Genomic DNA, 22,332 nt, shown 5'->3' with positions numbered 1-22,332 from the left:
TTCACACATCTACTGGGTACTGGGTACTTGCTATGTGTTCAGCACCATGACTGATCTGAACACAAGAGTCAATAAGATCTGACATCCTACCCTCAGGGAATTAACTCTAGTTGGAGACCAGTAACCATATGCAACTATCTTACAGTGTGGTAGGCTTAGGTACTCTACTTGAAATACATACAAAAAAAGTTATGAGGGCTCAGTGGGAAGAAATGTTCATTTTTGATGAGATAATGTGAGAAAACATCAGAAGAGTAGCACTCTATCTTCTGTGATGTGTATTATCTTTCTACTCAAACTTTCCCAACTGCCTTGCTGAAACCATTGTGGCATTTCAGGATGGCGTGAAGGGTACTCCGAAGAGCTCCAGTCCTTTATGTCTCAGTGCAGAAAGATTTCAGCAAGAGGCAAAATGATAGCTAAGAAGTGATTTATTCGAATAGGATGCTTGTGAGGCTTACACAAGAGAGTGGGCGAGAGATTACCGGGCTATAGTTTTATAATCAGAAGAGAAGTGGGGAGGGGGAGAAGACCTTCTTTGTCTTTCTTGAATAGATGTCATGCTTCCAACTTCAGTTCCTCCTTCAGGTTGGGCAGGGGAGTTTTTTTATCCCTTCATGGTCAAGCTAGGTACACAAATTATTGTTTTTCATGGGTGCAAAGAGTGTGTCCTAACAACTGAGCTCACTGGGCATGGCGTAGGTCTTACGATTGTTGTTATTCAGTTGCTCAGTCGTGTCCAGCTCTTTCCTACTGTTGCAGTTGTTTTATTGTTTGGGTCGTGTCTCATGCTTCTGCTGCAAAGCAAGCATGCTTGGTTTTGTGGACAAGCAAACCTGCTTTCTGGAGTAATCATTAACTTACAGAGGTCTCCCATTTTTTGTCTACGTATAATGCACTAGTGGCATTAACTATTTAATCACCTGCTTTGTCCCTTCTACCCTGTCCCTAACATTTCCAATCTGTAATATGAATTTTGAAATGTGACTGTTGTATCTTTGGAGAGGAAAGTCGGTGTTATCCAACGGGCTGAACGCTGGAAGAGCCGTGACATTTGCTAGTTTCTCTATCATGAACAGTTACAGTTTATCAAAACAAACTGCTCGTGTCTCCATAGCGAGTTTTTTTTTGTAGTGACAAAGCCTTGGAAGGTTCAAGTTAAATAACACAGCTCACCTCCTCCAAAGGTCTCTACTTTGCAACCTGGGATTTTCCTGGTAATGACATTATTAAATATGGCTAATTTCCCACTCTAGTGGTACATCAGCTGGCAAATTTGAAAAGTCTGTTGTTAACCTCTAGTATCTAAGTTAGAGGTGAATATAATAAATCTCTTAGGATAGTTGTGATATTGTGATTTATAACAAGAAATAGATTGAATTGGCCAAAAAAGCATTTGGTTTTTTCCATAAGATCTTATGTATTTGGTTTTTGTCCCATTTCTGGCACAGAGCCCCTAAAACCCTTAGAATTCCCAGAGATGAGAACAATAAAAGTGTCTCTTGTTATGTTAATGAGGTGATTTTTGGAAAGCACTTAAGGTTGGGAGCTGGTTGCCAAGAACACCAAGCCAGTGAATTAAGGGGTTGGAATTTTCATTCTCAGCTCTGTCCCTGCAGGGAGGGAAAGGGGCTGGAATTTGAACCAGTCACCAATGGCCAATGATATAACCAATAATGCGTATGTAGTAAAACCTCATTAAATACACCAAAGGATGGATTTCTAGTTTGGTGAACATGTAGAGATTTGGGGAGGATGTGGGAGACGTCCACTGGGAGACGATGTGGAAGTTTTGTGCCCTCCCCGCCCCTTGCCCTGTGCAACTCTTTGATCTGGCTGTTCCTGAGTCATATCCTACTTTATATATATATAAAGTAGACAGTGGTCTCCTCAGTCGTTTCTCTGAGTTCTGTGAGCCACCTTAGCAAATTATTTGATCTTTGGAGGGGGCGTTGACACCTCCAGTCTACAGCCCGTAGGTCAGGAGCACAGGATAACATGGCATTTGACGTGAGGGTGGTATTCTTGCCTGGAGAATCCCCGTGGACAGAGGTGGCTGGCGGGCTACAGTTCATGGGGTCACAAAGGGTTGGTCCTGAATGAGCAACTAAGCACAGGAGGCTGGTCTTATGGGACTGAGCCCTTAACTCGTGGAAGCTGACTCCATCTCCAGATAGACAGTGTCAGAGTTGACTTGAATTGTAGGAAACCCAGCTGGTGTTTGAGAATTGCTTGTTGGTGTGGAGAAACCCCCACACTCACCCACACTGGAATTGTGACCAGTGGTCTTTCTTCTTTTAAAGGCCCAACATGCAGCAGAAATAGGAGCCGACGGCATCGCTGTCATCGCACCTTTCTTTCTCAAGCCATGGAACAAAGGTAGGTAGATAGGTCTAAACACACAATGCCACACATGTTCCATTTCTTTATGCTGTCGTTCCAAATGCTTGTATTTAACTCATGAAAGTAAAGTCCTATGAACTGCCGTGAAGAGTCTCACGGCATGAGACTGCCATGGCATAGTTCTCCGGAATTTTCAGACTTCCTGGATCCACAGGAGAAAAGACTCCATCAAAGGACTTTGGCTCTTTTGCCAAGTAATCTGATTAGGTCATTCACCAAGCCTGGGGTCAACCTACAGGTGCCTGTGTTTGGGTCAGGTGTCCACTTCTTGTCCAATCCGTTGTGTAGAGTCAGAGTTACATGGCAAAGCGTGAGACCATTTTTCTCCAAAAAAAAAAAGAGGAATATAAGTGATGGGCATTTTGAGACTACATGTACTATTCAAGTGAGTCAGATGAACTGGAAAAAAGATTTCACAGAAATATCCATTGCTTTCAAAATATCAAGTTCTTGTTTTCTCTATGGAAACTATCTGTGGTTTCCAAGTGTACTGAGTCCTTTTAATTCTTTTGATTAGCAAAAATACAATACAAATGTAAAAGGATTAAAAACACAAGATGTTATTTGCATGCAGTTAAATAAATATTTATTGGTAGAGAGAAAATAGTTGTTAATATAGATAAATAATTTAAATATTACAATTCAGAAATTTAGAATATTTTTAAAAGTTTTTTAACATGGTTTTTCATTTTTCTTGCATAAATACTTTACATAAAAGACAAAAAAAATAATGCATAATTTTGTCAGAAATATTTATCATAGATAAAAAACATTTATCACAGCATTCAGATGAAGTACGTTGGATTCCTTTTCCCACTATTCAGTGGCATCCAAGTGTAAGCAGTCTTGCTGGATTTGTTTATCATAAATATCTATATAAACAGCAGTGAAATTGTTGTTGAAGCTCAAATTGGAGGATGTAGGAAACCCCAGTTCTTCAGTAAACCAAACTGAACTCTCTTCTGAAAAATATAAATTTCTCTCCAAAGGGGAAAAGTACCAAACTCTGGTTGAAATGTGCCATTACTTTCATGTCTTCCCATTTTGAGCAGATGTTGTTTTATCTTTTTGTTGTAGGATTTTCTCAATTACAACTTTATTCTGATGCTAATGCAAAGTCTTTACTATTCACTGATCACACTTAGCCTGCTGGGTAAGAGGAAGAGGATCCTGTTTGATGGGCTCCTGGTTTTTGTAAGAGTATTTCATGACTTCTCTTAGTATGTGGGAAGATTTGCACCAGTTTTTTGTTAGTATTTTAGTATAGTAGGAAAGTGAACCTCTTATTTTGGCCCTTCTGGAGAGAGGAAAACAAAACTTTGCATGAAGTGAATTGCAATAGCAATCTCAGAGATAGTAAGCATGGTCAAGAATTTTCAGCCTCTGAAATAGATGGTTGCATGTCACTCGGTGGCTCGTTTTTCCCTGGGGAAAGGCAGTTTTACACCTGTTCACACCATGACTTTTCCTGCTGTTCTTTCAGATGTCCTAATTAATTTCCTAAAAGAAGTGGCTGCTGCCGCCCCTGCATTGCCGTTTTACTACTATCACATCCCTGCCTTGACCGGGGTGAAGAGTAAGTACTGCCTCTTTCCACGTTTCCCCCCCTTTAGCCTTCACGTTGTACCCTATTTCACTAAGAAACTCCCACACTCCATCCCATCCCACCCCACCCCATGTCACAAAAGCACAAGACTGTTGACTGAGATAGTTCCAACTGCTCCAAAATAAGTCACTCATCAAAACTAAGGCAGCCTGGGACTGCCCTGGTGGTCCAGTGGTTGAGAATCTGCCTTCTAAAGCAGGGGACGTGGGTTCTGTCCCTTTTAGGGAATTAAGATCCAACATGCCACTAGGCAGCTAAGCCTATGCACCGCAACTAGAGTCTGGGAGCCGCAATACCCAGCACGGCTGGGGGAGAATAAAATGTCCATCCTTATCAGTCATCTGCACTACCTTAAATGGAATATTTTAAGTATGAAAGACACGTTGGCCCCTAGGCACTTCTAGCAGACGCCTTGTGTCTATGTCACACACCCCTCCTTCTTACATGGGAAGATACAGCCAGCAAACCCCACTAGGACAGTCGGCTTTGTACCCTACCGCATACTCGGTGCCTGGCACACAGGAAGGTACTCTGATCTCTTCTCACTTTTCTTCTAGCTTTTCTGTCATCATTATCGTACTTCTCCAGCGTGAAGACTGTTACAGTAGATGAAATTTCTTAGGAGGCTATTTTTAAAATTCTGCTCCTTTTAACTTCCTTAAAAGAAAACACTGAGGTTGCGCTTTATAAATATCCATCTATTGTTCAAGGAACAGAAGATTTAGATCTATAATTTGACAAGTACAGACGAACGAGGAGGCAAGGGCAAGTGATTATGTTCAATCTGCAGCCAGTTGCAGCTGAGAGCAGCTCCTGGCAGCTCCGTGCAGATGTATGGGGCTAGATGGGGTGTCCTCTGATACTTCCCGGGGGTGTACAGGTGAACAAGATGTTTATTGCTTTGAACAGTTCGTGCTGAGGAACTGTTGGATGGGATTCAGGATAAGATCCCCAGCTTCCAAGGGCTGAAATTCAGTGACACGGATCTCTTAGACTTCGGGCAGTGTGTGGATCAGAATCGTCAGCGACAGTTTGCTTTCCTTTTTGGAGTGGATGAGGTAAGTCACCTCCTGGCATGTCCCAGCTGGTTAGTTTCCCTCCCAAACAATTGATGTAGCTGCTTATACAGTAGCAACTCCTCTTCTTTTTCATCATAGTAATTATGTTCTTTGTTTCTGTTTTTTTTTTATTTTAAATTTTTATTTGCTATTTATACCTCAATAAAACTGATAAAAGTCTATCATAGCCTCATGATGAGGTTTTTGCCATAATCTGTTAGAAGCAAGTTATTGGTCCCACCCACTCTCAGGGAAAGGGACATATTTAGGGGGTAACAGTAACAAATGGAGATCATGTAGGCCATCTTAGAATTCTGTCCATTATAATGAAATAACTCAATAGGTTACTGAACAGTATTTGTATTATTGGCTAACAGCAATTTGGATGTCACTCTCTAGCATGGGGAACTAGGGTAATGGGCAGAAAACTGCTTTATGTGACTATTCCTTGCAAACACTGCACACATTTATTGATAAAAGTTATAAGAATATATAGTAAAAAAAGCTGTCATTAAGCAGAAGTTGAATGTAATTATGTAGAGTATGTTCAATGATGTTTATATTTTACAAAGTATATATTTTTATCTGTCAAAACATAATGGAAGAAAATCTTTGTTTCTGATCAGCAACTGTTAAGTGCTCTGGTGATGGGAGCAACTGGAGCGGTGGGCAGGTAAGCAGGACTCAGTTTTCCCCAGTGATTATAACTGTAAAATCCGCCCCCCACCCCGCCCCAGGGCCATTTGTCACCTGAGTAGTTGTATTTCTTGCATGTAAACCTTTTCTAAGAGAAGTTGCCCTTCTTTGCCACATTCTCAGTGAAAATGAATTAAGTAGGGCTTAGCACTTTGGTGGGCTTCCCTGGTAGCTCAGATGGTAAAGAAGCTCTAACTCTACCAACAGTATCTTAGACTAATCACTGGATTCTTAGAGTAACCAGCAAGGCAGGAGATTCTTGAAATTCAGAACAAGAATGTTTTCCCAGTTTCTCATACAGTAACTCAGATCAGAGAAGTTTTATCTTGTTGTACTGGGAACAGCAAGTTCTTACCTCCTCCTCCTCTAATGCAGGAGACCTGGGTTTGATTCCTGCGTTGGGAAGATCCCCTGGAGAAGGGAATGGCAACCCACTCCAGTATTCTTGCCTGGAGAATTCCTTGGAAAGAGGACCTGGCGGGCTGCAGTCCATGGGGTCGTAAAGAGGCGGACATGACTGAAGGACTAACCTTCACGTAACACTTTGTTAGTGACTCAGTCGTTGTTTTACGAAGCAGCTGTTGCAGTTAGAGGTGAGGCACACAAGCTGAAAGTGTGCATAGAACTTCTTTGTCAGAAATTACTTGGTTACAAATAACAGAAAACTCTTCAAACTAGCTTATGTGAAAGAAGGTAAGTTATTGTAAAATACTGAGAAATTTCATACACCCCAAGGGGAGGGAGTGCAGTGAGGTCTCAGAGAAGATGAGAACCCAAAACTGCAAAGCTCTCAACTGCAGACTGTTCTCCATCTGTGGTCTTTGGACGTATCTCTATCTCCCTTCTCTCCAGACGGGCTTTCTCTGCTTCAGCATGTGTGTGGCCAGTCATGGTGCCTGATTGGGGCATCTCAGGCTGTCACTAGATAGCACTGCCAAGTCAGATGTCCACCTAAAGCCCAATCAGTTGCAACTGGGAGGGCAGAATCATGTGGCCCGATGTCTACTCAGCAAAAGGCCCTGGGACATTCGATTGAGCATGTCCACTGCACATGTTAACCTAATTCATTAGAAATGTGCCTGCAAGCAGATTGAACTATTTCTATTAACTGAAAGTGTATTTTTCCCCCTGTGGGAAAAGTACAGGGGAAGCAAAGTGAAAACTCATAGTATATCTTGGTGAGCATGCCTTTGATGAAGAGTAGTTGAGTTGGATAATCTTAATGGCTCATTCATCGAGCCAGGATGCCTGAAACAACCATTGTCACACAGGCCATTTATACTGAGGAAGCCTGAATGCCTGGATCTGCTGACCATGGAAGTTCTTTTTAGACTTTTTTTTTTTTTTTCTGACCTTCATACTAGGCATTTTTATTCTGTCAACATAATCTGAAGGCAAAGTACATTTGGTTACAGTTCATTTCTTCTTAATCATGATCAACATTCCAAGACCCCTGAGACCTTCATTTAACATATTGTGAACTCCGGTGTTTCACGTCTGCAAGTAACTTACCTCAGCAATTATATTTTATTCTTCCCTATTTTATTACTGGGAGAAAATATGAACTTCACAGTCTTGGAATCCCTTGTATGGACTCCAGGGACTACATGTTTGAAGTACCAACAATATGCTGTTCCCAGTACAAAAAGATAAAACCCTTCTCTGATCCTGAGTTACTGTATGAGAAGCTGGGAAAACATCCTTGTTCTGAATTTCAAGAAACGCCTGCCTTGCTGGTTTCTCTAAGAATCTAGTGATTAGTCTAAGATACTATTGGTAGAGTTAGAGTTTCTTTTTTAAGATGGCAAGAACATCTTATCAGATCAAATAACTCTCATCTCTGTGTTTGTTGAGGTGTGATAGAAGGCGGTACAAAGGGATGGAAAACCTTCTTGACAACTCTGTAGCCTTTCTTTAAGGCATAGCATCTTCACGGCGAAATGGAGACCACATCTCCCTCGCAGGGTTTTGGGAGGATCAGACATGGTTTATGTCAGGCAGTGAAATATAATAGTCAATGAGAGGTCTCTCATATTATTATTATAATCAGTATTCATATTATTATTAGAAACTAGTCTCTAGGTAGCATGTAACCTGACAAAGAACTGAGGTAATCTGCTAGGATTTTCCCCTTTTACTGTGGTGCTCCATTCACCCTGTTCCTCAGCTTAAGGTTTCTAGGATGTACTTTAGACATTGCATTTTATTCACAGTTCTTTTTTTTTTTTTTTTAATCCACAGTTCTTATCTAGCATTGCACCTCTGTGTGTGCCCTGGCTCAGGTGTTGCCCTCAGTCACTCTTTGCCAAATATACCTCTGTCTTTCACTTTTTTCCAACTCTACCCTTTTTGCATTTTTCCTCCCTTTTCTTCATTCCCTTTAGTGTTCTCTGCCTCCTCTGCACTGCTTAGTATTGCTGGAAAATTCAGAACTAAAGACACCTGATGCTTTAAAAGGTTAGGGCCCAAAAATAGGCTTCTGGAAGGCTTGGTATATTTTTCCCTTTTAAGCTTCAGAGGGGTTTGCAGAGCTGGGTCTTCCTGCAGAGTTACTGACCTTACAGTATGTGCTGTTTTCTCTTTCTAGTACCTATAACTACCTGGGAAAAAAGACAAAGCAGATGTTGGAGGCTTTTGAACGAAAGGACTTCTCTTCAGCTCTGAACCATCAGGTTAGCTTTCTTTTTCCCTCCTTAGAAATCACAGCCTTTTTTCTTTCCCACTTGAGAATTCTTATTCTCTCTCATCAGCATTCCTACCATGCCTGCCCTCTTTAAAATTGCCCAGCTGCTTCTTTCTGTATTTCCTGTCTTTTTTTTTTTGTTTAAAACCAAATCTGCCCCATTGTCCACACTCCCTACATGTCTAATCAGGACAGGCCCCATACGGGAATGACTCCTTTCTGTTCCTCCTAGAAATGATCTTATTTTTAATCTACATTCAAAGTGTTTTTATGACTGTGAAATAATAGTGATGGGTTTCTGGGTAAGTGACCACATGCCATGCCCTTGAGAACTTGACACTTGAGTCACCAGAGTATATAAAGAAACTATGAAGCTGGTGACCCAAAAACAGGAGACTTTATCCAAAATCAGAGCAGGTCAGTCTCCTTTGCCCTGGAAATGTTGCTGAGAACTTTATCACCAGGCAGGAAACAAAAGCTAAGTAGGTGATGCAAAGGAAGACACCAACTTTGAAACAGGAAGAGAAAAGCATCAGAAACTGGTGTGTCTTAGGGAAGACCCCTGGGGGAAATGGTGGCTGCTGTTAATGTTACAGGGAGGACAGCCTCGCTGTCTAGAAAAGGAAGAGCCTCACCAAAGGCTAGAACCAGTCACAGCAGCTGGTAGTGTGTATACTTTAGGTAAACAGAATAAGGTGGAAAGAAAGAGTCAGCACAACAGAGTAACTTCTGGAGGCCCTGAGAGGTCTAGGAACTTTCAGGATCATAGAAGTGACCAAGAGGAGTAGCCAAAAAAAAAAAAAAGAGTGGGAATGAAAGGCATAAGCAAGATCAGAGCAGGTGGTTGGTTCCAGTAAGCTCAGATAAGGGATCTTTAGAATAGGACAGGCCACCATCCTGTCCTAAGAATGGACTCATTGGAAAAGACACTGATGCTGGGCAAGATTGAAAGCAGGAGGAGAAGGGAAGGCCAGAAGATGAGATGTTTAGAAGGCATCACCGACTTAATGGACATAAGTGTGAGCAAGTTCCGAGAGTTGGTGATGGACAGGGAAGCCTGGCGAGCTGCAGTCCATGGGGTTGCAAAGAGTCGGACATGACTGAGCGACTGAACTGAACTGAACTGGCCACCATCAGGGCAAATCAGGAATTACAGAGCAGAAGCCACAAAGCATCCTGAGGGTTAGAGGGGGTGACCTGAGCTCTAACCAAGAAGAGAACAGGAAGAAGCAGTTGCCAAGAGTGATTAAATACGTCCCTCCTGGGACTTCCCTGGTGGCCCATTCCTTAGGAATCTACCTTGAAACACAGGGGGCGTGGGTTAGATCCCTGGTTGGGGAACTAAGATCCCACATGCCACAGAGCAACTAAACCTTCGTGCTGCAACTGCTGAGCCCATGCCACAGGGAAAGAGCCAAAGATGCAAACAAGACCCTGCATGCTGCAACTCAGACCCAACACAGCCAAATTAATTAGTTAATTTAAAAAAATACATCCTTAGCCTTTAGCCCTGAACGTTGAGCCAGCCTAAATCTACTTCCTACTTAAAGTTTAAAACAGCTTATTTAATATTCATCTTTGTTCAGCCTCAGACCAGGTGAGGCTGAAAGCGGGAACACCGTAAGGACTTAGGAGGCTATGTCACCTAGATTAAGCATTGGCAGGACGTTGGTTTTAAACTAAGGCATGAAGTCTGAATTGTGCAGACTCATGCCATCTCTTTTCATTTATAATTTTCTTCTTCCAAAGTTTCCCAGAAAAAAAAGTATTTTTGAAAATTTCAACCTGTTCTGAGCTGAATGGAGGGAAAATCATAGAATGGCATGAAATGGATGCAAGATGGACCCTTCCATTTAGTGGTTTCTTTTATGGGTTGACTCAGCTTCCATCTCCATCCCATTTTTTCTTTTAGTCCTACTCAAATAAATCATCTCACTTAAAACATTATTGGGAAGGAGTTTCGTTCATCACATTCTATTTTTTCTTACAGAAAGCCAGTGTGAGTGGGTCTCATTTACTTATTTGTTAATATACCAAGGGCTGAACTGAATACTTGATTTCAGTAAAGCTGGTCTCTGCCCTAAAGGAGTTTGTAGTCAAGTGAAGAAACAAACAAGTAAAAAGTTAGGGCTAAACTTACTCATTCTCATAGATTTAAATGCCATCCATTATATTTACAAAGTGAAATAATGCATATACAAAGCTATTCCTTATAACATTGTTTATAATAGCACAAGATGGAAACAGCTCACATATCCACCCAAAGAGACGGTTAAATACCTTGTTGTTTAGTCAGTCTTTTATGACCCCATGGACTTCTCTGTCCATAGGGTTTTCCAGGCAAGAATACTGGAGTAGGTTGCCATTCTCTCCTCCAGAGGATCTTTCTGACCCGGGGATCGAGCCCATGTCTCCTGCATTGGCAGGTGGCTTCTTTACCGCTGAGCCACCTGGGAAGCCCAGAAGACAGCTGGGCACAGCCTAAAGGGAAAGGTCCCACCGCTATGTTTGAGTTTTTTAATGGATCTATTTACAGCCCTTTAAAAGTTTTATATGCACAGATGTGAAGAGATCTCTATGATATATTAAGTGTAAGAAAAAAACAACAACAAAGTAGAGACTTTTGGGGTTTTTTGTTTTTTTATATATTTAATTTTATTATGAGTAGCTAACATTATTAATGAATGGTTTGATTAAATTATTTCCACTGAGCACCAAGCTAAGACAAGGTTGGATAGTGTGATAGTGAATAGGAAATAAAAGCTTAGAAGAGAAGCAAAGTAGAGACTTTTGAACGTAATGTGCCATAGTTTGTCAGGAAAAAAAGAACATATGCATATACATTCTTGGTGTTCAAATTTTAATCTGCATTGAATTTTTTGTTGCTTGTATACAATTGATTAAGGGCTTCCCAGGTGCCACATTCTAATGCTAAAGCACATTCTAATGCTAAAGAATCCACCTTGCAATGCAGGAGATGCAAGAGACACTGGTTCAGTCCCTGGGTGGGGAAGATCCCCTTTAGTAGGAAATGGCAACCCACTTTAGTATTCTTGCCTGGAAGAATTCCCATGGATAGAGGCACCTGCCAACCTACAGTCCATGGAGTCACAGAGTCAGACATGACTGAATGACTAAGCATGCACACACACACATACAATTGAGTAAAACAACACAAAAAGCAAATGTTCTTGAAAATACATCTCTATTGAAAATAGTGAGATGGATGGGGATCTCTTTTTCTAAGAATTGCTTCATGAATTTGGGGATGAATATCCTTTAATGCTAGAATGAGTTACAGTTCAGCATCAATACTATTTCTGGTTTTTGTTTTTATAGAAATAAGTGCTGTGAAAGCATGATCATGTATTAGTAGATAAGAATGGAAGAAGCAGTGGCACTCAGTTCTTTAAGCAGTTTTTGAGTCATATGCCACAGATCACAGAAAGCTTGATCATTTAATGATTTTCAACTGACAGTGTGAATCACAACATTAAAAGCAATGTTGAAAGGAAAAAATGGAAAACCCTACGATTTTTAAGAGGACTTGTTATTCATTAATTAGAGGAATCACTCTGTCAGCTCTCTTTGTGGATGCCAATACCAACATTTGATTTGCTCCTTTATTTGATTGCAAGAGGTGTCCCAAGGCAGTGATATAGGAGGTATGTCTTTATTTTTTCAAAAGTAGGAGAAGGACTGTGAAAGGGAAAATGGAAAAGGACAATCTACACCTCCATTATGTGTAAATCCTCTCTCTGATCAATTTTAGAAATAGCACTTATGGGATTTGAGTATCTAGAAGTTGATTTCCATAAATCAGCCTTGGCCAAGTGTCCCCAAGGTGTCTTGTAAAGTCATCCAGAAGTTAGAGCACCCCAATTTGGAAACAACTACACTAGCTGGTTAGCTTACCTAGGTAGCCTAGATGGGTAGAGGTTGCCTTCCCCACCCTAACTCTGTATAGAACAGTTCCTTCATTGGAGCTTCTTTTCTTCATGGGCTCGATTCATAAAGCTTATATATACAGAAAGATCCTACGTTATCCGAGATGGATCTCAACCATCCTCACTTGGCTGTTTTTCTCCATTCAGTCAGACCTACAGAAAAATAAGATGTGTGGACCTTTGGTTTGAGGTTTCTGTAACTGGACCTCCAAATTCTTTAAATTGTTACCACGGTTCAGTAATACTGACTGTAGATTTGTTTGTTTCTTTCCAGTTTTGTATTCAGAGATTTATCAACTTTGTGGTCAAACTAGGTAAGTTTCCCTCTTTGCTACTCGGGAGGGTTTGGAGGCTTCCCAGGTGGCACAGTGATAAAGAATCCACCTGCCAATGCAGGAGATGCAAGACACTTGGGTTCGATCCTGGGTTGGGAAGATCCCCTGGAGTAGGAAATGGCAACCCCGCTCCAGTATTCTTGCCTGGAAAAAAATCCCATGAACAGAGGAGCCTGGCAGGCTACATCCCATGGGACTGCAAAGAGTTGAACACGACTGAGCAACTGAACACACGATGCTGGGAGAGTTTCAGAGAAAGTAATGAGGGACTTTCATCACTTTGTCCGAGGGTTCAACAAGAACACCTTTTAATCAGTTGTAAACAAGGTTCTATCCCTAATGCTAACTTTCAGAGCCAATCCTATAAAACGGTGAAGTAAACCCAGTTGGAAGGTCTTGGCACCCTTCTGCAAACCTCTCTTTTCCATCTTAGCACTTTACTCACCTTCCTACTCTGTGCACACACCATTTTTTACCCCTTTTCTTCTAAACCATCAGTACTCCCTCCCTTCCCTTGCCTCTGCTCCTTAAAATTCTACTACCACACTATAGCTGATTTCAGCCTAAGTATTTGGAAGCAAGCAGCTTGAATATGTGACTGACTGACAGCTCTCCCAAGAGTATCTGCAATTTAAAAGTTTATTAACACAAGTAAGCTTGAATGGATAGAGGTTTGAATAATATGACAATGTAAAGTTTGAGGGAAATACCCTGAATCTGAGTAGAGAAACCTCTCCACAGTCTCCGAAGTCTTATCCATAACAAATGATAAATGCCACCATTCACTCCACTTCTGCAAGAACTTGGCCCTTCTTGAGAACCTGGGTCAAGTCCAGGAAAAGTTTTAGGTTTTTTTCTTGGCAGACCTCCTTCCTTCCTTTCAGAGCCTTTCTGCCTCTTCCTGGCAAGTCCTCCCAAGCCCTAAGCACCTATTATGTATTATGTCCCTCATTCTCATGGGTTTTCAGCCAGCTCTCTTTATCCTTCAAAGACAATGCTTCCCATTTGTTTTTCCACTTCGATGATTTTGGTCATATTTGTGTGCCACCAGTACTAATGGATTGGCCACAAAGTTCGTTCTGGGTTTTCCATAACTAGAAGGAACTTTTTGGCCCACCCAATATTGTTAGCTATTATTATTCCCTTGTCTTAAGCAATACTTTTCACAAAATACCAAAATGGGTTGGTATATATTCCTAAGGTGCGTAAAAGTAGATATTGAACTACTACTAGGTTTTCCAGTTTTTAAGGAACTAAACATTTCCCTGTATGTCTAAGATCACTTTGCATACCAGCAGTGATACTGCAAAGAAGGATTTTTCTTCCAGTTTTATTGAGATAAATTTGACATACAGCATGTATAACTCTATTTCTGTCTTTGTTTATTTTTTGTAGTTAAGATTCCACTAATATAGTGCCTTTTTCTGTCTGACTTATTTCAATTTCATTTAGTTCAATACCCTCTAGGTCCATCTGTTATAAGCTGCAAGCTTTCGTTCTTTTTTCAGTTTCAGTTTCAGTTCAGTCACTCATTCCTGTCCGACTCTTTGCAACCCCATGAACCGCAGCATGCCAGGCCTCCCTGTCCATCACCAACTCCCGGAGTCCACCCAAACCCATGCCCATCAAGTCGGTGATGCCATCCAACCATCTCATCCTCTGTCGTCCCCTTCTCCTCCTGCCCTCAATCTTTCCCAGAATCAGGGTCTTTTCAAATGAGTCAGCGCTTCACATCAGGTGGCCAAAGTATTGGCGTTTCAGCTTCAACATCAGTCCTTCCAATGAATATTCAGGACTGATTTCCTTTAGGATGGACTGGTTGGATATCCTTTCAGTCCAAGGGACTCTCATTCCATTGTATATAAGAGAGACTTAATAAATATGATAGCCTTATCATGAAGGTAGCTCTCCCTCTCCCACCATTCATAATAAGAATAGGAGGGTCACTTTGCATTTAGCAAAGTATATTCTATGTATTTAGCCAAGCTAGTATTTTCTTTCCCAGTGCTCAATTGTTACTGACTGTAACTAAGTTACCTTAGGAAAAGAAAATTACTGCTCATACCTTTAATCTAAGAGCAATAGCCAGTTAAGAAAACAAATATCTTCCTGTGCCATATTCTGGTTTATTTCCTTAGACCTACCTTCAAAATCACTAATATTATCTTCAGCTATTTTCTACAATTTCATTTCACTGGTTATATATTTTTCATTTTCATGATTTCTTTTTGGTTATTTCTTCCAAATGATCCCATTCTTTATATGTCCTTCTCTTAGCCTATGGCTTCTATTCTTAAATATTTTATCTCTGTGGAATCTCTTTCAGAATTTTGTGTCATCTTTTCTCAGGATGTGAAATTTGTGAGTTGTGTATTTGCTGGTTCCCATGCAGCTTCTTTTTCCTCATGTGCTTTATAACTTTTAACTCTGAATTCATCTTCAGAGACAGTTGTTTCCTGGGGAATTCGTTGTCCTCCAGGTTGTGAGGTGTCCTATCAAGGGATTTTATATCTGCCTCTGCAAACACTTCAGTTTCATCAGTTCTAACCAAGTCTTTAGGTATATTTTTTAGTATGGTTCCTGAACTAAGCACATAATATAGATCCAGCATTTATATATGGCACAGGCGTGGGATTTCTTTTACTTCCTTTTCCAGCCACAGCCCTGGCAGAAGTCAGGCTCCCTTGCTTCTTAGGAGAGTTTTTCTTTGTTTGTTTGTTTAGTTTGGTTTTGTTTTTTCTATTGCTTTTTGTATAAGACTGACTACCAACTTGATACTGGGAGTTTTAATTCCACTTCACAGACTGAAGACTCTATCTTGCATTGCAACCCTAATCTAAACACCAGCACTGAGTCATAAACTATTCCCTTAATTAGTGCATTTCTCAGGGACTTCTTAGATGTGCTGGAACTAAATTCTGTCTTAGTGATGAAGTCCTCTATCTTTCAATCCACAGCGGTACATCCCTGAATCACATTATCCTCATGGACCATTGGCTTCAGTGTCTCCCTACCACTTTGACCTCTTTATTCCTGATACCTCTTGTCCCTCCTTCTTGCTTTTGAGGTTGACTTTGAGTCTCATTTTGTTTTATTTTATAATTTATCAATTTGTTAAAAAAGCTTCCAGCATTTGTATGTGTTCAGAACAGGCCTACGGATTCCCTAAGGGGCTTCCCAGGTGGCGCTAATGGTAAAGAACCTGCCTGCCAGTGGGGGTAGACACCAAGAGACCCAGGTTCAGCCCCTGGGTCAGGAAGATCTCCTAGAGAGGGCATGGCAACCCACTCCAGTATTCTTGCCTGGAGAATCGATCCCATGGACAGAGGAGCCTGGTGGGCTGTAGTCCACTGAGGCCCCTGAGCATGCATGCAGGGACTTCCTGCATCTGCTCAATCTGCCGTATTGACAGAAATACCCCATCTTTTAGTTCCATTTTATCCTGTGCTAGGAATCACTGTAAGAATATGATCTCTTCTCTGGAATGTTTGTGGCAAAGTGAACTGTCCCAGCCATGTTTCCTGTTTATTTTTCCTAGGTTTTGGAGTGTCGCAGACCAAAGCCATCATGACCCTTGTCTCCGGGATTCCAATGGGCCCACCCCGTCTTCCGCTACAGAAAGCCTCCAGGGAGTTTACTGATAATGCAGAAGCTAAACTGAAAAGCCTAGATTTCCTTTCTTGCACTGATTTAAAGGATGGAAATATGGAAGCTTGTAGCTAGTGTCTATCAAATCAGGGTGTGTACATTGAAATATAATGCACCTTGAATACAGCATTTGTTTCTCAAAGACTTTAGATGAGCTTGAACTCAACCTTCCTAGCAAATGAAATCTTACAGCAGTCAACAAGTATTTAAATACCTACTATGATCTTTTAAAAGTTTTTATTTGTGAAAGGGCAAAAACTTCAAAAGGAGTCATAGCCCTAAATCATTCAATATTTCACAAAATTTTTGTAGAGAAATTTTTGCATATGTGGATGAGATCAAATCAAGAGGAAAACTGTACTTGATTAATTCCATTTGCCTTCAGGAGCTCCCATTATCTTAATTCCTGGTTCTTAATTCTATTTTAAAGTTTTCTAATTTTAAACTACTACAATATACTTTCATTTTAATAAATATTCATTTGTAATCTAGGACAACTCTGAGTGATTGCATTTAGGCAGATATTCTAACTGTAATGCCAATTACAATTACATCTAACAACATAACTCAACTATGCACAATTATTAACATATCAGTTCACTTGGCTGCTCAGTCTAACTCAGTATATCTTCTTGCAGATTAATTACAGTGTCACAATTTTCCCCAAAAACTTTGGGTTAGGTGAAGACTTGCTTCAGTTACTATAATAAAGGGCTATTTGGGTGGTTTTCACTAACAAAGGGGAGGCCTTCCGAAAAGATGAATTCATGTCTACTTGCTGCTGTAGAGAACTTCTTAAAGCTCAGAGTTTCACAGAACCAAAGATCTCTCTGCTCTGGGCACTGCAACTTCCTCCTTTCCTCACTCGGGAGAAAGTGTCCCCCAACAGTGCACTGAATTATTGGCAGTGAAAACCAGAGTCCCTTCTGCAGTGAGCCCAGTGGCTACTTACTTTCATTTTCCAGTTGCATTTTCAAGCAGTCACTTTTCAGTGATAAAAAGTTTAGGGAGGACCCAAGGCAATGGCACCCCACTCCAGTACTCTTGCCTGGAAAATCCCATGGACGGAGGAGCCTGGTGGGCTCCAGTCCATGGGGTCGCTAAGAGTCGGACACGACTGAGCAACTTCACTTTCACTTTTCACTTTCATGCATTGGAGAAGGAAATGGCAACCCACTCCAGTGTTCTTGGCTGGAGAATCCCAGGGACGGCGGAGCCTGATGGGCTGCCATCATGAGGTCGCATAGAGTTGGACACGACTGAAGCGACTTAGCAGCAGCAGCAAAGATCTCACTTTAACTTTCTCTACACACCCTTTACTTCTTTTTTTCCTGAAATGTATAATTGGCTGCTCAGCCTCCTCTGTAACAAACCCAGGTGTGTGGTTTATAGCAACAAAGTCTATTGATGGTTAATCCCTAATGCTTTTAAACTTGATTATCCAATCTAGTAACTACCTAGGGTTTCATTTTGTTTCCTGTCTGATGAGTCTGCAGAAGAGAACTGTTTGAAATTCGTATCAGTTTATGCTGTTTTTTAATTTTTTAAATTAACAAGAAAACTTGTTCAAAATGAGAATTCAAAATGAACAATGGATTCAGTTATCTTTGCTAACCCTTTTAAAAATTGGTTGGGTAGGTAACAGTTGTTATATTTATATCTCCTCCCTCCTTTTGCCGACTCAATGGACATGAATTTGAGCAAACTCCAGGATATAGTGGAGGATAGAGGAGCCTGGCATGCTGCAGGCCATGAGGTCACAAAGAGTCAGATATGACTTAGTGACTGAACAACAACACTCCTTTTTTGCCCAGGAATAACACATACTGTTTTCTCATATTTCTGTCTTCTTTAGGAATAAGGTATCTAAATTAGAAATTGAACCACAGTTGCTTATGTGAGCTTATATTCTACCTCATTGAAACTTCTCTGTATAGCTGTTAACTTCCAGAAGAAGAAAAGTGAGGTTTTTTGTTAATGTTTGTTTCTGAGGATGTCATATCCCTATTTAATGATACTAAGGCCAAATTAATTTTTCAGTGAAAATAAATGCTGGATATCCATTAAGCAAAGAGCTCTGTTTTTCTTTTTTTGCTCATCTGAAATTAGCACTTGGAGAGCTTTTAACATGATTAATGAGATCTTGTGAACACAAAGAGAAAGATGATGGTTAAACAAATGACCAAGGCTGAGTTTAAACTTTGTTATGTTGTTGTTGTTTTTAATAATTTTCATTTTATTTCTTATTTTTGGCTGTGCTGGGTCTTTGCTGCTTTGCACATGCTTTCTCTGGTTGCAGTAGGGGCTACTCTTTGTTGTGCTGCATGGGCTTTTCGTTTCAATGCTATCTCTTGTTGCAGAGCACAGGTTCTAGGCATCCAGGTTCAGTAGTTGTGGAGCACAGGCTTAGTTGCTCCGAGGCCATGCGAAATCTTCCTGGACCAGGGATTGAACCTGTGTCTCCTGCGTTGGCAGACAGATTCTTTACCACTGAGCCACCAGGGAAGCCCCCAGTGTGTGTTCTTTATACACCAGAGAGAAACATGGCATTGCTGCTAAACCGCTAACTCAATAGCTGGCAAAATAAAGTTGAAAAAGATACAAAACCCAAGAAGTGATATAGAAATTTCCATTTATTATCATCAGAGATCAGATCACAATTCCACTCTCAGATTTTTTCCTAGGTTGCAAAGTTTTGACTGTGCTTCTAACAGTAGCAGATGGGGAATGGAAAATATCTACGGACTCTTGAATGACCCATGTATCACTGTTTGGAACAGTGGCAAATACAATAAGAGAATGCCTTTTGCTAAGTGACTTTAGAGGAACAACCATGTCAAAGAGACATAGATTTTAAAAGTTACCATCACTGAAAGATTTGAAGTATTTATGGGGCTTCCTTATATGTGCAGTACATCATGAGAAACACTGGGCTGGATGAAGCACAAGCTGGAATCAAGATTGCCAGGAGTAATATCAATAACCTCAGATATGCAGATGACACCACCCTTATGGCAGAAAGCGAAGAAGAATTAGAGCCTCTTGATGAAAGTGAAAGGGGAGAATGAAAAGTTGGCTTAAAACTCACCATTCAGAAAACTAAGATCATGGCATCTGGTCCCATCACTTCATGGCAAATAGATGGGGAAACAGTGGAAACAGTGTCAGACTTTATTTTTTGGGGCTCCAAAATCACTGCAGATGGTGACTGCAGCCATGAAATTAAAAGACGCTTACTCCTTGGAAGGAAAGTTATGACCAACCTAGATAGCATATTCAAAAGCAGAGACATTCCTTTGCCAACAAAGGTCCGTCTAGTCAAGGCTATGGTTTTTCCAGTGGTCATGTATGGATGTGAGAGTTGGACTATAAAGAAAGCTGAGCACCAAAGAATTGATGCTTTTGAACTGTGGTTTTGGAGAAGACCCTTGAGAGTCCCTTGGAGTGCAAGGAGATCCAGCCAGTCTGTCCTAAAAGAAATAAGTCCTGAAAATTCATTGGAAAGACTGATGTTGAAGCTGAAACTCCAATACTTTGGCCACCTGATGCAAAGAACTGATTCATTGGAAAAGACCCTAATACTGGGAAAGATTGAAGGTAGGAGGAGAAGGGGATGACAAAGGATTAGATGGTTGGATGGCATCACTGACTCAATGGACATGAGTTTGAATAAAGTCTGGCAGTTGGTGATGGACAGGGAGGCCTGGCATGCTACTGTCCTTGAGGTCGTAAAGAGTTGGACATGACTGAGCAGCTGAACTGAACTGAATGTGTTTGTGGGCTGGGAAGGTATGTGACATGACTTTTTGTTTTAAAAATGTCACTCTTGAAGCGGTGTGATGAGTAGATTAAAAGACAGACTGGGAATAGGGAAACCATTAGGTGGCCTATTGCAATAGGTAACCAGTGGTGGAGACTCAAACTAAGGAAGTGGCAGCAGTGATGGAGGGGAGAGAGTGGAATAAAAGATATTTAGAAAAAACAATGAACAGAAACTAGATACAGAAGATACAACTGGCACTCTGTATCTGCAGGATATCTCTGTATCCAAGGATTCAACCAAATACAGAAGAAAAATATTGGGAAAAAAAATTCCAGAAGGTTCCAAAAAGCAAAACTTGAATATGCCACATACTGGTAACTACATTGGAGAAGGCAATGGCACCCCACTCCAGTACTCTTGCCTGGAAAATCCCATGGACGGAGGAGCCTGGTGGGCTGCAGTCCATGGGGTCTGGGAGTCGGACACGACTGAGCGACTTCACTTTCACTTTTCACTTTCATGCATTGGAGAAGGAAATGGCAACCCACTCCAGTGTTCTTGCCTGGAGAATCCCAGGGACAGGGGAGCCTGGTGGGCTGCCGTCTATGGGGTCGCACAGAGTCGGACACGACTAAAGCGACTTAGCAGCAGCAGCAGCAGATAACTACATAACATTTACATTGTATTTACAACTATTTACATAGCACATACATTGTAGTTATTATAAATCTAGAGATGATTAAAATATACAGAAGTATATCCTATAGGTTTTATGCAAATACTGTGCCATTTATTTGGAGACTGGTGAGTCTCCATAGATTGGTATCTGGGAGGGTCCTGGGACCAATCCCCTATGGATACTAAGGGACAATTGCACTTGTATTTGTTATTTATTTCATGTAATAAATCACCCATAAATGTAACAGTTTAACATTGGAATCATTAACTCATGTAGTTTCTGAGGGTTAGGAATCTAGGAGCAGCTTAACTGGATGATTCTGGTACAAAGTCTTTGAAAAAATTGCAGTCAAGCCGTTGGCTAGAGCTTTATTCCTCTCAAGGTTGAACTGGAGCCAAAGAACTCACTTCTGGGTTCACTTACGTAGCTGGGCAGGCCTCTGTTGCTGGCTGTTGGCCAGAGACTTCAGTTTCTCATGACACTATGGCAGCTTTCTTACTCCAGAAAGATATGAGAGTGATCCGAAAGATAGAGATGGCACACAAGTGAGCCAAAACTCAAAACAGAAGCCACAGTCTTTTAAAGCAATCTCAGAAGTGGCTTACTATCCCATTCCGTGTGCTTTAGTCAAAAAGACCAGTCCTAGTAACAGTGTAGGATGGGACTACACAGGGTTCATATGCCAGGAGGAAAGGATCGTTGTTGGCCATATTGAAGGCTGCCTACTCCAATGATAAAAGAATCAGGATTGAGACCCGAGACTCAAAAGCCTGGGGGACGTTAAGGAGAGAGGTTCACCAAGCATTTACCTATGATCTGAAGTTCAAAAGAAAGTTTGGATAGGAGATTGAAGTTTAGAGGGTATTCATTCACACATAGATGGTAGTGGAAAGCATGTAAGATAGTCCAGGCAGAGTGTATATAGAGTGCTGAGAACAGAACCTGGGCATGACTGGCATTCGGTGCGCTTACAGAGGGAGCTTCATAGGAGTCTGAGATGGAGGGATTGGAGACATGGGAGCAGAGCTGTGCTCGGAGGAACTCCAAAAGCCTCAAATGTGAGGGGTGGTGATGTTCAGAGAAGATCTGCTTCAGAAGTCTCTTTCTCAGAGGAGAATGTTAAAGCTCAGAGGGAAACGGGCAGTTGGCAGATGTCACCAGTCCCCAAAGGACCAGGGTCTTTCAATTACCCCTGGAGTCATCTTGCAAGCGTGGAAAGCCCTGGAACCTCAGAAGTTGAGTACCATGTGAGGTTCCATTCCCAATCACCTTGTCACTGAGCCCCAGGCTCAGGACACGGGCTCTCTAGGGCAGCTCAGAAGTAGCATGACTCACCATCGCCTGCCTAAGCTGCAGGGCAGGAGGCTGGAGCTGAAAGACTAGCATCTAATTCACCCCTGGTTCAAGGGAAGGGAAGATTAAACACGGCAGCTGAAGGACTTGCCCGGACCAAGGCCAGAGGTGAGCTGATAAATGGTTAACAATTGACTCTGGCAGAAGATTGGGTGAGGGGG

General features: G+C 41.3%; 1 protein-coding gene across 10 annotated transcripts in view; it reads left to right on the top strand.

Annotated features, from left to right (window-relative positions):
* The window catches only part of NPL (N-acetylneuraminate pyruvate lyase), a 40,459-nt gene extending 22,011 nt beyond the window's left edge, over nucleotides 1–18,448 (top strand). For 7 of the 10 annotated variants that reach the window (XM_086343489.1, XM_086343491.1, XM_086343485.1 and 4 more), the window contains 7 exons: nucleotides 2,304–2,379; nucleotides 3,887–3,979; nucleotides 4,919–5,067; nucleotides 5,694–5,740; nucleotides 8,351–8,435; nucleotides 12,668–12,707; nucleotides 16,267–18,448. In XM_086343489.1, coding sequence (XP_086199615.1) covers nucleotides 2,304–2,379; nucleotides 3,887–3,979; nucleotides 4,919–5,067; nucleotides 5,694–5,740; nucleotides 8,351–8,435; nucleotides 12,668–12,707; nucleotides 16,267–16,451 — 675 coding nt within the window. In that variant the 3' untranslated portion in view covers nucleotides 16,452–18,448. Of the gene's footprint in view, nucleotides 1–2,303; nucleotides 2,380–3,480; nucleotides 3,598–3,886; nucleotides 3,980–4,918; nucleotides 5,068–5,693; nucleotides 5,741–8,350; nucleotides 8,436–12,667; nucleotides 12,708–16,266 lie in introns of those variants that run through there. The other 3 variants (XR_015143161.1, XM_086343493.1, XR_015143162.1) reach the window with 3 other exon arrangements.
* The last annotated feature ends 3,884 nt before the right edge of the window (nucleotides 18,449–22,332 follow it).

Source organism: Bos grunniens, chromosome 16 (genome assembly GCF_055505025.1).
Source record: "Bos grunniens cultivar Pamir isolate PY7600 chromosome 16, Bosgru_T2T1.0, whole genome shotgun sequence".
In the NCBI taxonomy this organism is placed as follows: Eukaryota; Metazoa; Chordata; class Mammalia; order Artiodactyla; family Bovidae; genus Bos; species Bos grunniens.
Note: the sequence above shows the minus strand (reverse complement) of the source record. Positions and strands in the feature narration are given on the sequence as shown.